This window comes from Osmia bicornis, chromosome 12 (assembly GCF_907164935.1).
Source record: "Osmia bicornis bicornis chromosome 12, iOsmBic2.1, whole genome shotgun sequence".
Lineage (NCBI taxonomy): Eukaryota > Metazoa > Arthropoda > Insecta > Hymenoptera > Megachilidae > Osmia > Osmia bicornis.
This window is the reverse complement of record NC_060227.1, coordinates 584,027-598,017: the sequence shown is the minus strand read 5'-3', so window position 1 is coordinate 598,017 and position 13,991 is coordinate 584,027. Positions and strand designations below refer to the sequence as shown.

At 35.1% G+C, this 13,991-nt stretch overlaps 3 protein-coding genes and 1 long non-coding RNA gene across 7 annotated transcripts; 2 read left to right on the top strand and 2 right to left on the bottom strand.

Moving 5' to 3' along the window:
* The first annotated feature begins 3 nt into the window (after nt 1–3).
* Nucleotides 4–5,449, top strand: LOC114879470. Its single transcript, XR_006829960.1, has 3 exons — nt 4–524; nt 839–971; nt 5,367–5,449. It is a non-coding gene; the product is annotated as an uncharacterized LOC114879470 (long non-coding RNA).
* Nucleotides 3,087–10,078, bottom strand: LOC114879453 (PDZ domain-containing protein 8). Of its 4 annotated transcripts, XM_029194383.2 has the most exons (10): nt 9,576–10,078; nt 8,899–9,393; nt 8,636–8,828; nt 8,297–8,559; nt 7,121–8,204; nt 6,755–7,017; nt 6,482–6,685; nt 5,477–5,626; nt 4,494–4,676; nt 3,087–4,431 (listed from the first exon to the last, which is right to left on the bottom strand). In XM_029194383.2, the coding sequence occupies exons 2-10, from the start codon at nt 9,292–9,294 to the stop codon at nt 4,228–4,230; spliced, it is 2,940 nt and encodes a 979-aa protein (XP_029050216.1). In that variant the 5' UTR covers nt 9,295–9,393; nt 9,576–10,078; the 3' UTR covers nt 3,087–4,227. The 4 variants fall into 4 exon arrangements, with proteins under 4 accessions (XP_029050216.1, XP_029050215.1, XP_029050217.1 ...); XM_029194382.2 differs by having other exon boundaries at nt 8,899–10,078; XM_029194384.2 differs by lacking the exon at nt 5,477–5,626 and having other exon boundaries at nt 8,899–10,077.
* Nucleotides 10,079–10,187: 109 nt separating this feature from the next.
* LOC114879462 (DNA repair protein XRCC2) lies at nt 10,188–11,089 on the top strand. Its single transcript, XM_029194398.2, has one exon. The coding sequence runs from the start codon at nt 10,313–10,315 to the stop codon at nt 11,087–11,089; it is 777 nt and encodes a 258-aa protein (XP_029050231.1). The 5' UTR covers nt 10,188–10,312.
* Nucleotides 11,090–11,110: 21 nt separating this feature from the next.
* On the bottom strand, nt 11,111–13,945 carry LOC114879454 (sec1 family domain-containing protein 2-like). The gene is made up of 10 exons (XM_029194386.1): nt 13,581–13,945; nt 13,274–13,513; nt 12,928–13,197; nt 12,674–12,856; nt 12,349–12,606; nt 12,151–12,279; nt 11,841–12,072; nt 11,656–11,764; nt 11,426–11,575; nt 11,111–11,350 (listed from the first exon to the last, which is right to left on the bottom strand). Exons 1-10 carry the CDS (start codon nt 13,779–13,781, stop codon nt 11,143–11,145), a joined length of 1,980 nt encoding a protein of 659 aa, XP_029050219.1. The 5' UTR covers nt 13,782–13,945; the 3' UTR covers nt 11,111–11,142.
* Between the last annotated feature and the right edge of the window lie 46 nt (nt 13,946–13,991).

Below are 13,991 nucleotides of genomic sequence, written 5' to 3'. Positions count from 1 at the left end.
CAATCGTAAATACCGAGACGCACATGCACGACCAGGTGCAGCCGACCTGCAACCTGTCGAAATTACCGTTCAACTTTTCTACGAACGTGCCAGGGCGGGGATCAAGGTTGTAACGAGTAAGGCCAGCCTCTTCCTTGATATTGTCTTCAGACAAACAGGAGAAAGAACGTAACGCGCCAATTACATGTACATAAATATGTACCTACCGTTTGGTGAAGCGGTTGATGGCTTTTCCGCGTTACACCTCTTAAGAGTCGAACTACGTTGAACGTGGCATTGAAGTTTCTTCGTACAGAAATAGCTAGATAAATGAGCCTATGAGAAGGACTTTGCGTACTTGTTTGAAAGATACGTCATCGGAAGATCGATGGAAACAGGGAGGATTCGATAAAGAAAAATGAAGGAAATGGAACAGGAACGTGCGAATTCGCAACTTCTCCTCGTACACCATGATATTGCACGTTCTATCGAGACGATAAAGAAATTGATTTTAATGGTGCGATAGGTAGAAAAATAATCGCACGGTGCGTGTAAGTTTGGAAAGTGGCGCGTTTACGTGACTCTTCCTACAAACTTTTAAATCTTATTTTTGCTTTTTAATTTATTCCAAGTTTCTTTCATCTATAATTCATATAATATAGAACGGGATGTTTGAGCATTTTTCCCGCCACGTATTATACAATTATTACAATAAGAATTTCTCTCTCACCCCTCACCCCTCTCCGTTTTTAAATAAGAAAATTAAGTATCCTTGGATTCACTTTCGTTGAACAGCATTGTATAATACAACGAATCAGGTAGTTTGAAACTTTTCACTGATATCGGTTCAATTTTTCAGGTGTATCCGCGGACTTACGCAAGAAGGGTGAAGAAAGCGTTCATCGGGCAGAATATCTTGAAGAGGGAATTACACAACGTTGTACAAATGATTCCTCGATTGTCGTTGGTCGAATATTTCATTTCATACATAGGTATGTACATATGTAAGTACATATATATTTGATCGTGTAGTTATATAAAGGTGTAATTAGCGGCATGGCTCGCGCGTTAACGAGGAAGCGAATGGCACGGCATAATGAAAAATCTTGGACGCGTTTAACGCGTTTCCGCCACGCTTCCGTCACACCGCGGCCGCGCCAGCCCTATACACGTGACGAAAGCTTTGTTCCTTTCGCGATGTTCTCTGAAAGCGTCGTTTTAAAATCAAGGTTGAAAATAAGACCAACTATTGGTTCTTTCGTTGATTCGGCACGATGCCTACTGCGCCATTGCGACCCCTCGTATCGTTATTGCCGACATGCAGACTTTTCCAGCCGCGCTCTCACTTGAGACGTTTTTCTTCGTATTTTTCACAAATAACGCTCGATATTGCCGCGTAAATTCCGCGAATAAAAATGACACGTGCTATTTGTAAACGGAAATTTTCATGAGTTAACGTTTTTCAAAGTTGGAAACTTGACGGACGATGGTACTTACTTACGTATGTACCTATGTATTTCAGTAGTTTATTTTAATTTGAACGAATCGCGTCAAGGCAGAAAATGTAATTACGAAGGAGACGTTTAAATAGAAATTGCGTACGCGCACGTGTATACATTGATCGCGATAATAAACAGTCGCAGCAGCGTCTGGAAGAGTTGGCGAAATTGCCGGGTCGTTTCATTCTCAGACAAAAGAAAATTCCGTCTGCGTTTTCAGTTTTGGCCGACATCGCGAGATCGAAGAGAGTAGGTATACGTTTCACCGCGTTAAACAACATTTCTGCTTATTTACTTGGAAATAGAAATTTCAGTTCTTTATGGTTTGAATTGTAATTGTAAACAAGGTACTTGATGGATGGCAAAAAGAGTCTAACTGTCCTTAGTTACACGACATCGAAACGTTAAAAGTTGAGGCTCAAATCAGAGCATTTTCTAATTCTAGTTTCGACCTAGATGCCTTCCTTCAACCTATTAACAAGCTCGTTGCGTTCACTGTCGTTCGATGATGGGGATAATGAAATCATTAGATAATTATCAATTTTTTTTTATTTACCATTTTCAATTTCAATGATTTTTACTCAAATAGGTATGTAGGCTTATTCGACTTAAATATAAACAAGAAACGAAACTCATGAATCCTTTGGATAATTAGCGAAACGAAAGCAGCGCGAACACGAACGTTGGCCGTTTTCCTCTCGGACTCGGACTCGGACTCGAAGGACTCTGTTGCTCTCCATTCATTGTAGAGCCTAGTGCCCAACAGGGATAAAATGTTTATACGATTCTTCGGCATGTTTGGCACGTGGCCAGAGGATACTGCGTGTGCATTTCACTGACGAGAATAGATTCACGGGCCAAAATCCCCCATGACTTCTCAGTCGTCGTGTTCGTATTGATTCTTTCATGGACGACGGATAAAAGGTTCTTCATCGAGATCGATGTACGCGGTTGCACATGCCTAAGTTACTCTCTTCTTAGAAAACAAGGAAAATGTCCTCCATCTCTTCCCCAGTCGTCAACTTGTCTACCGGATTCAAGAAATGGTAACGTTTCCAAAAACGACGCGCAATTTTATTAATTCTGAATTAACGCCAACTATGATCTGGCAACGCGCGACAAAGGGAAACATCCTGTGTTCCACGAATAATAACGCGCCACGCGATCACGATTTCTTTTAAACGTACTCGGAAAACTTGAGAAAAATCATTGGATCGTTCGGCTGGTAACGCGATAGAAAAGAAATGAGAAAACATAGCTCGATTCGCTGTAAACGAAACACGAGACAAGACAGAATTGGACGCCAGAGACTTCTTTTTCCGGTTTTATGGCGCGTTTTGAGCTTATCAATTTCCTTTTGGGTTCTAGATGGGTGTTCGAACAAACTTAGTAAACGTGTCCGCGCCGCGAACGTCGGCCCTATAAAATTTTTGGCTCTGACGTAGTTTCTTTGTGCGTTGTGTCGGTTAACTGCGCCTCCGTTTTTCCAAGATTTTCATATTTACTGAGAAACTTGGACGTTCCAATGCAGCGTCAACGAAAACGTTAAACACCGCCAACTTCTCTCTTTCTCTCTTTCACACACTCTAACGAGCAACAATTCTCATATATCAATCTATTATATTCATTATCTTATTTGTTGATTTCTTCTGTATATTCATTTTACATTTTCTTAACAATGAATCGCAATTTACACTTTGATACTTGAAATGTTTTCATTCTGTTGGATGGAATTCTATCGTACCGTGTATTATCTTACACGCTTGACGATAGATCATTGATACGCATTTGTATTTGATAAAATCAGTCGTAATTCGTGTCAGTTTCGTTGCAGCTGATTTGGAATCACTAATCGTAAGACGTGATTTGGTAAAAAAAAAAGAAAAAAACGGAACAAGAGCATGGAGTAAACCCTTAATTAATTATTGAAGTAAACGATATACTGATATCAAACAGAATAATTCCTTTTCCATTCAACTATGGATTACTATGTTTAAGTAGCTAATTTCCCATTACCTTACTACTGAACTCAAAAACACCATACTGGTTTATCTTTTTTACTCTACAAGCTAGATCATCTATAGTCTATAGGTACTTATATCGCTGGAAATATTTGAAATTGTGTATCGCATAATTACATGTTGATAAGCACATGTTGCGATCACTTTTCTACGAATATACATATAATAATCTGTAAATACGAGTCTTAGTATTTGGTGTTCTCTGGTAAGCTATGAAGATATCACGATTAAAATTCACGAGTATTATTTGCGAGATCTATTATTATACGAGTATCGCGACAAGGATCTCGAGAAAAATTGCAAAGCGCGTTCGATTCGTAGAACCCATTGGAATAAATACATGTAATATATAAGACGTAAAATTTTCTAAATTGAACAAATTTATCGATGTTCGCTAATTTAGACCGATTGAAGTAAATTCTCAAGTTTGGAACGTTTGTTGTATTACCTATAGAGAATGTTTCGTAGGGTGTTTCTATTCAACTATCGCTCTCAGAGGATTAATCAAAAATCGAAAGATTACCAGCTTGATGTACAAAAATATTAAGTACTATCATACCCACAGGGTGGAGGACCTCTCCTCAGGGGGGCTGGAGGTGTCTTGTTGAAAATTTCCTCCACGTAAAAAAAAAAAGGATATGTCATCTTTATACTTATACGTTTGCATATCAACACCGTAATCTTTCTTATCCTGTATTTTGATTTCCATTCGTGAATCTTCAGGTTCGTTAAGATTCCTTACTATTTAGCGATCGATCTAGCGCTTCTTGAGCGTGCTGTAAACCAGCACAATAATGCAAAAGTAAGACACTCAGTGCTTGCACTCTCGAATCACTCTGCGCGATCAATTTAATACTGTCCATTTCTCCGCTCTGCGATAACTCTAATCTTGAGGTAGTTTCCGCGTCGAGCGCAGTCTTCAGCTTCCCCATCTGTAATAAAAATCATCAATGTTAACTTGTAATCAGAAATATGTTGCAGTTGTTATGCTTACCATGGCATTGATCTTTTCGACGCGTTCTTGAGGTTCCAAGTATTTGTACAAAAACTTGCCGGTATCTTTAGCTCTGGACATAAGACCATCGTCCAAATCTCCGGCTAACAAAGGTGCTGCCACGTTAGGCTCAGCACCCTCCAAAAGATCAGAACTTATCCCCAATCCTCCGACCAATGAATTCTAAATGTTTCAATAATTCAATCAGATTCGTCAGAGCTCAAACGTAACACTGAAATCTTGATCCTAGAGTATAATGCACCTGTCTCGATTTCATACGATACTTTTAACAATGGTAACAGTTACTAAACTCAATCAAAAGCCAACTTTATTTAACGCTTATTGCTTTTGTAAAAGGCTGTAACAGCATCGATATAATATGTATTATATACATACATAATATCTTATGTAACAAGCGTAATGGCTTTAATGTGCATCTGCGTGTATATCTGTTAGGTATTCCCAAATAAATAAATTAGTGCCATGAGCAACGGAAAACGGTGTGATCGTTAGCAAAAGTAGAGAAGAGCGCAAGCTGGTGTATAGAATTTTAAGAAACATTGCAACAAGTGAAAATGTCAATGCAAATGAAGGATACAAGAGAAAGAAGAGCATTGTTTCTGTTAAGAAATTTTTAGCTTTTCACATAAGTAAATTTCAAACCAAAAGGACAATAATGTACCTTCTTCCTTTGAATCCTTTAATTAAGATAGAACGGATTCAAGCTTGAAAACTAGACACTCAAATACCTTTGTCATAAGCGCGTTTTTTTTTTTTTTTTTTCTCCATCATAATTGTCGGTATATAGAGAAAAAAGGACGAAGAACAAATATCGAGCAGAGAAGGTCTAAAGCTGTGTCTTTAATGTTCCAGGAAAAATCAAACCAATATCGTTCAATGATCGTAGACGGTTAATAATTGATGAGCATTGAATCTGATCCTTCTCCGTTCGAAATGAAGAAATTTGTGTTATTAAATTCTACCTTGCGGGATGCACAGGGACTGGGGGGAAGACTTCTAGATGCCAAACCGGTACCGGAAGCCGGTGGGGCCAAGCAACTTGTACTTCCAGCCTTCTTCAGGCCCAACAGAGTGTTAGCTATACTAGCCTTCATGGCCATCATAGTTGCACCCTGATTAATCGATCAACGGATTTCACATTTATTAATATGTAATTTTCATTGTTCAACCACATTGTGTAATAAATGTGGTAAAATAATCGCTTATACGCGGTTTAATTACACGATATAACAAAGCAAGTGATCTATTTACTTACAAAAATTCCCAAAATACTAAAAATCAGAAAGCAAGGTCAAGGTGCAAACCTACAAAAAACCTTCACCTCCCCTATTTACGGATGATCAGTTTTATTGCCAACAATAAAGTGAATCGTATTTAACAGTTGTTTCCCTATATACAAAATACCAAGAATACTATAGTAGTTGTTCTTTAAAATAATTATCATTAATTGCCCAAAACTGCAATTACTTGATTACAGCATTCGACATACTGTACAATTAAGTACGACTAGTAAAGCGTAGATATGCATAGTGATTGTTATTGTATAATAATTATTTCTGAAAAATTCATTCAAGTGACAATTGGAATGATAAAAATTGAACTTTTCAAAATTAATATACAATTTCTTCCGTAAAAATATATCTTGCATGTATATTACATATTTCATAAATTTTTTCATTTTTTTTTTCTTTAATTGCAAAATATCATTTGAAAATCCTATCCTATCTTAAATATAAAATTATTGTTCGTTTGGAACATTGTTTGGAAAATGACATTGGATTGTAGCGGAAAACGAATAAAAATTCAAGTCTGCTTTATGGAGTTGCCAACCATTAGAGAACGTTCACTGTTCTCTCAAGTATGCGTATGTGCATACAATTTACAGAAAGAAAGAAAGAAGAAAAAAATTGAACGAGTTGGCAATACCATTTTTTGTGTAATAGAAATTTTGACTACGTCTTGAGTACCTGTACATTATCTTCGCAACTGGTTAGAGAAATTTCTGGACCTGATTCCCCGATTAGAGTATTAGGCTCTATTTCGTCTGCTTCTAATGCCACTGTCGTTATACTCTCAGCTCCGCACATCCCCGATGCTTGACAACGGACTTCGCACTTTTTATGACACACCATGCCACAGTCTCTACACTGTACCGCATCCTTTAGCCAAATCTGTATAGTAAATATAAATTTTTTCATGTCCCATATAAAGTATCGATATGAAAAAAAAAAAATGTCAACCTTTTTTGTACAAAAATCGCAATGCGTCGCTCTATGGAAATGCGTTCTGATAAAGTCGTGCATCTTTTTATTTATCATCTCTTCGCTCAATGTTGGCTGTGTTTTGGCAGCTTCTGTACTCTCTTTCTTCCCTGAATCACTAGTTAGATGACGATTTGGATAACTGGACTCCCATACGTAAGATAGTAAAATATCACCGAAACAAAGCGTTGGATCGAATCCCGAATATCCTTGTAGCTTTGGATGAACGCTTGTCAAAGAAGCTTTTAAAAGAAAGAAAAGAAAAAAAAACGAACCAAGTGATAAAGCATATGATATTATAGAAACAATGTTAATCATTAATTGATAATGAATAATAATACATACCACTGTCTGGTGGTAACAAAGCATGGCATTTAAGATAATGACCGGTTGAAGAAGTATAGCATTGTGCTAGTATTAATTTCATCGGTACGTTTATATATCCTAATAATTTTGCAGGAACTTCTCCCCCTCTCACACGACTCCATACACCAATATTTAGATACTGAAGTTCCGAGTCAATTTGAAAGTTTCTAGTTTCTTCGAAACTAATCAAAGAAGCGTGTTCCTTTTCTTTTGTGGTATAATACAAATCCGACACATTTGTTATGTAGTTATCGTCGGTAAAGCAAAACTGAGAGCTACTCGATATTATAGATTGACTCGAAGTAATTGAAATTTTTCTAGAAGATATACTGTCAGGTGTTTGAGCAGCACTATCATCTGTAATATGTGCACTACTTTTTCTTCTCTTAAAAAGTTTACTACCTGTTTCTAGTTTCTCAAAGGTTTCATTTTCGGAATCTTTTAAATCTGAAAATTTTATTTGACTTTCAAATTTAATCTTGCTACTCTCTTCAATATTCCAAGTATCTCCTTTACTCGATACATCAGTTTTCGACGTTTTCCTATCCATTCCTTTTTCTGTTGATAATCTTTCGCTATCCAGTTTCATGCTCGCTTGTTTATCCAAATCTGCTTTCGAGTACTTCCTTTCAACCCTTATAATGAAACGTCTTTGTACAGCACTCTTTACGAGTTTACCTACTTGATTCATGTTAGACACTTTTTTACCATCTACCGCTACTAAAACATCTCCCTTTTTCATCTCAGCAATTGCAGCTGGACTTCCAGTTATTATAGTTTCGACTAGCACGCAAACGTGACCTATTTCTGGCACAATTTCTTGTTTAAATACTACACCTAGTTGCTGAGAACTAACTTTACTAATAATCAAGTCTAACACCATATAAGGAACTCCAGTATACTGAGTCAGATATACCCAAGGTGTTGAATCTACGCTCATTGTACAATACACTTCAACTTGCGATTTATCTTCGGCATTAAGCGTATTAACTCCAAGATTTAATCTACTCACTTCTAGTAACGATACTTCCAAATAACCTGGTGTTAATTGTATATTGGCAACCTAGATAAACATTTCAATTTTTAAGTTAGATTCAAAAAATACTCTTCCTCCCATTTTGTACATTTTGAAAAAATACTTTGAACAAATCTTACTTCCGATAAATCTACCGCTTCGTCGTTCAGTCTGCGGAAGAATGGTTTGTAACGTAATTTATAGCGAGGTAGCGTATGTTTCCTACGTACAGCTCTCCGAATTTGTCCTGTAATTAAGGAAATAATCTGTGGTTGTAATTGACGTCCTTGAAATTGAGACTGCACTTCTAATTCAAGTATAGGATCCGAATAAAAGCTTAGAGACCAATGAGTATATGGAACGCGTGTAAATTGCAGTCTAGCTCTGCCACTGATCCGCTTCACTGCAACAAATCATCGTTCTCGTTTAACAAAAACTTATCAAGGATAAGTTCAAATTCAAATTAGTTGTTTCTGTACCTTGTAGAGCCATGTAAGCGGTTTTACCCAATAGCATTTTCACATCTATTGACAATTGAAAATTTCCGGAATAATGTAAATCTAAAGATAAATCCAACGATTCCAATAAACCTGTATCTGCATCTATTTTTGAATCTGCAACTTCTAAACCTTTTATCGTGGGAAATTGAGTACCCAAATTTAAATCTCTTAACTAAAAAATATATAAATATTTTTACAGATAATGTTTAAAAAAACACTTCCAATATTGATATTTCATTTACCTGTACACTGTCTAATAATTTCCCAGTAGTCGACTGAGTTAACAATTCTTTGAATTCGTTATTTAATTTTCTATACAACCAAAGACGAACTCGTTCAGCATTACGAAGTTCGTTAAACAAAAATTGCAATGTTAAATTTATTGCCAAGTTTTCATTACCTTGGCACATAGCTTGACGAGATATACTTATATTAGGATTTGTTTTTTCATCTTGAATCTTCTCAAGTAATTCTTTAGGTAACTGAGCCATTCCATGATGGATCGATCTTTTTGGAGGACTTGCCAAAGGGGCATCTTCCAAATATTTTTTGAATAAATAAAACTCCACGCATAGCGTACATATTATACCACATATAAATGTAATCACAGATACGCAAATAAATTCAAAAATGTCCATATTAATATTTCACCTATTGGAAACTCAATAGTTTCCCTTATTAACTGTGACACTTGACACTAAGGTAAAACTGTAGAAATAGGCACTGTCTTGTCACAACTGTATAACAAAAATAATGTAAAAATTTTTTATTAAATATATTCAAATCTTATACAACTAGTACTTGGAAAAGAAAAAAATATCGTTGACATTCGTGTACAATACTATGTAGGTACTGTTATAATATCTGTACATTTTAATGGATCGTAAAAAATGGTAATATTTTTATAATGCTGAATTACATTGTTGTGAATCACCCTCTTTTCACGGGTCAACAGTTATTCAGAACACTTTCACCTATCATTACAAATCATCAAAATTATGACATTTTCACAGAAGTATAAAGAAATTTGATGATAATTTAAAAACATTCATATTCACAGGAATTATCTATACAATACATCTTAAAAAATGTAATAATGCCGACGAGCATGGGCAAAAGGTATCATGACAGTTTTCTATTGATCCCGGCAGCCATGTTAGTGCAAGATTATCTTGTCAATTTGATAGATTCTTATTATAGATCGTTAATCTTGTACATATACTGCAAAGAGATAAGAATTAAATCTTCTAATATTAGAACATTAAATTCTTCCAATAAGTTGTACAATTATAGGTATTACTAACAAGACTTTTTTTTTATTTTATATATGTATGTATTTACATAATCGTAAAATTTAATTAGATTGATTGATTGACGACTGACAATGGGAGCGTGAGCGAGGGAACATTTCTGGGAAATTTATAATTTTTTGCTAATTTTCCTTTTAAACATGGAGGTATGTTTATAACACGCCGTTAGTTGGATGCAATAATTGTGATGGCGCTAAAATCAGTTTCTGTTCGGCCTAATTTTCGATGAAACGTTGACTGTTTTACCGTGTCCACCACATCCTACCGTACCAACTGAATCTTTAACAGTTTACATTTCTATTATATATGTACATATATTGGAAACAAATATTATCATAAATAAATTATGCGATCGCAAATAGAATCCGGAGCTGAATTGCTCACAAGATTAAATAATAAATCAAGTTTATGCGAACTCGAAGATACGTTGTTCTTTGAAGGTATTCGAAGTACGGATGTCATAGAAATTACTGGAGAACAATCAACTGGAAAAACTCATCTTCTATCTCGAATTCTCGCGAAATGTATTCTACCAAACTATTTTCAAATCGAAGGGTGCAACGCTTCCGCTATTTTGATAAATACGGATCATCATTTTCAAGTTTCAAAATTGGGCGAGACAATGAGTAATATAATAGACACAACAGGTGAAAGAAATGTTGATAAGACAACTGTTATTCAAAATTCTCTACACAACTTGCAAATCATCAATTGTTACAATAGTGAGCAATTTTCTTTAACATTACACACATTAGAGGATACATTTCTTAATAATCCTGGAACTGCTCTTGTAGCTATTGACAGTATAACAGCATATTATTGGCAGGATCGTGAAATGAATGCTATGACAATGGATTCTTATGTAAAGAAATTATTAAAACCTGTTAGAGTGCCTGCAACTCGATTTAACATTGTTACTATATACACCAGACCTTGTGAAAATATGCGTTATACAGAAAAAAAATTTGCAACAAATATGTCTGGAAATAACATTGCTTATAGAATACATTTATGCAAAACACCTAATCCACAAAAATTTATGTGTACATTGGAAACAGTACAGACCATTAAAAGAATATATTATTCTGTCCTATCTTATGGTATAAAATGGAAGAATGGATAATAGGAAATAATAACTTCTATATTTGCGAACATTATAAATTTATTATAAAATAATCAACAGAAAAATATTTTGTTTACTATATCTAAAGGATTTAACAGGGTGGAACCTGCTAAAATTATAGACGATGACTTTTTATTACCGTGAATCGATATCGTTTCTTGAATTATCTTTGCTTCTTCTGCTGTAATTCCTCCCACGATGTATATCAAAACATAAGGATTATCGCAAGGATGATGTTTCGCTTTACCTCGCAAAATCGAGCTGTAAAATATAGAAATACTTGCTCGAATCCGGACGCAACATTAGGCGTACATTATTTATTAAAAATAAGCTTACTTAAAACCAGCTGAAATAAATGAACTTGGTCGTTGATGAAGATCTCGCAGTTCTCGATTTGTGTCTGAACAAATTATATCCTTAGTTATCTGTTCTAAAACACTAACGTGTCGAATCATCTCTTGAGAGCTTGGTTTTATCATACAAAATCTAGGAAGAATCGCTTATGTAGATGGCAACAAAATCTTTGTAACATCTTTGATGCAAAATCAATTTCACTTAAAATTCACCTGTAATCTTGCAGCATGGAGCGTTGTTCCGCTACTGATCGAAGTGTACATATTATACGTGATGCTATTCTACGCGATGTTTCTTCTGCTGTAGCAATGTCTTCCACTTCTAATACAAGAACGGTAAAAAATAAATGATGTACTTAAAAGTATTCTAGAACGAATGAGTATTGAATGATGTATACCTAGTAACGATAAAGTAAGCTGATATGTTGACTTTTTGCTAGTCAATGGATGTTTCTTTAACATTTGAAAATCTTCAAAAATTGCATCTGCAATGGACTCCTCCAGTTGACGTTCTTGCTGTGCGGAAAATCGAATTTGCGTACCCGCAAGAGCATAAATATGCGTCAATAATGCTAACAGATTCTCAATATCGAGTCCTCTTTGAAGTCGCGTTCGTATAATGTTACTCAGCTAAATAAAAATTTGGCTTATTTTTTTTTTATTTTACTTTACAAAACACGCGTCAACTGTGAATAAGACTGAAATTACTTGTATAAGTATGCTCGATGATTCTCGACTGGCGGAAAGATTTTGCAATGCTAACTTTTCTAAACTAGTAAGCAGTTCGAGTTGACCAGCCTTTTGCGACGTTAACGTTTCAATTATCGCCAGGATACACTGCATTTCGAAATAAAACTAATTAGTGTTTGAATAGAAACACAAAGTAGATGAAGATTAGACAAGTACCTGAAGTTTGTCTGCATGCATCATCATAGAATCAATGCTATTTATGGTTTGAATCTTATTAAGAACCTTCTCTAAACTATGCCCAGAAATTCTCACTGGTGTTTTCAATTTTGGACTATCCTTTACAGAAGATATATCGTTTAGAGATTGATTAGCAATAGCTAACAACTCTTTCTCCGTTTGTAAAATAAAACGATCGATGGTACCTTCTTCCATGCTCGCTAAACATCCCGGTGTTTGGTATGCTTGTAGAATTCCCTTTAAACCCATAAGATCAGTTATGCTTTACCTAACTTAAAGATAAAAGTAACTGAATTATATCTACCGTTATAGCTCCAATCACGGGCGACATATCTATCGCTATGTCGTTACCATGGTGCGGCAAACGAGGAAATGTTCGTAATACTTTTGTGAGAAAGGATTTTGTATTATTGCTAGTAGGTGTACAAAGGTCCAATGTTCTGTCAATGAAAATGAGAGACAGTCCTGTTGAAACTCTTGATGAATGCTAAGCAAACAATGAATATAATAATAAAATGATTGCTTCGCGTTCCTTTAATTGCCCATTATTCTACTTACACTTTTGTGCTCACTGCTAAATGTACAACTTTCCAAACTCTCTGCAAGGCGACTGCTCAATTTCCCAACTGAATAGATGTCTAGTTTAACACCTATACTATCAAATAATTTGTGAAATGACTTTGCTAAAAGATTTAATTTAAAGGATGTATCATTTGGTATATTTCCATCCAAAGGTGGCATTAAATCTCCATAGGGAGGTGTCACAAATAGATTCTTATTTAAATGAGCAATGAAAAGTGGCATATAAGTAATATTAACAGCAGGTTCCTACAAATAACATTATTTTAGATTCCCAAATTTCTAAGATGATAATGATATAAAAATAGATGAATAATTGACAAACTTGTGAAATATTTTCTGAAACCATCCAAGTCTTTATGTCTTTTTTCAACTTAATATAATCTAGTTTATCTTCCATGGATGTATCCGAATGATCTGTAGTACAGCATGGTGCTCCACAGTAAACTGTGCAACTTTCAAATGCATTTTTTGCCAGAATCAATCTAATTGTTCGCTGATAAAATGCAGGATCACCAGAGGTTGACACAATAACAGCTTTCTTAGTACTATTCACTTTAACATACTGTAATGAAAAAAGTATTTGCATTAATGTTCACAATGGGACTAAACTAAAAGATGAAAACACCTACTTGAAATTGATACATTCCAAATTCATAAACTGCAACTGCACCTGCATTTTTTAGCGTTAAATAACCTTTGCCAGCTGTGTACCAATGTAAGCATTCTATTGCAGAATGATCCATATAAACTACTGTATCATATACCTCAGCGAAAATATTCGCCCAACACTCAGAGATGAAATTTTCGACTTCAAAAGTGATGTCAGTCATTTTTCATTTATCGTAATTTTACGTATAACATTATTATCGGTATCAATCAATTGTTGATACGCAAATAAGCGTTTGCTTAGATATTATTCTTAGTAGGTATAGCATATAATTCTGTAATTAATTGAACCTGATACTATGAAGCAATTTATCAAACACCTATATACATATATCTGTATGTATGTATTGGGTTCTCTTTATTATACATATCCC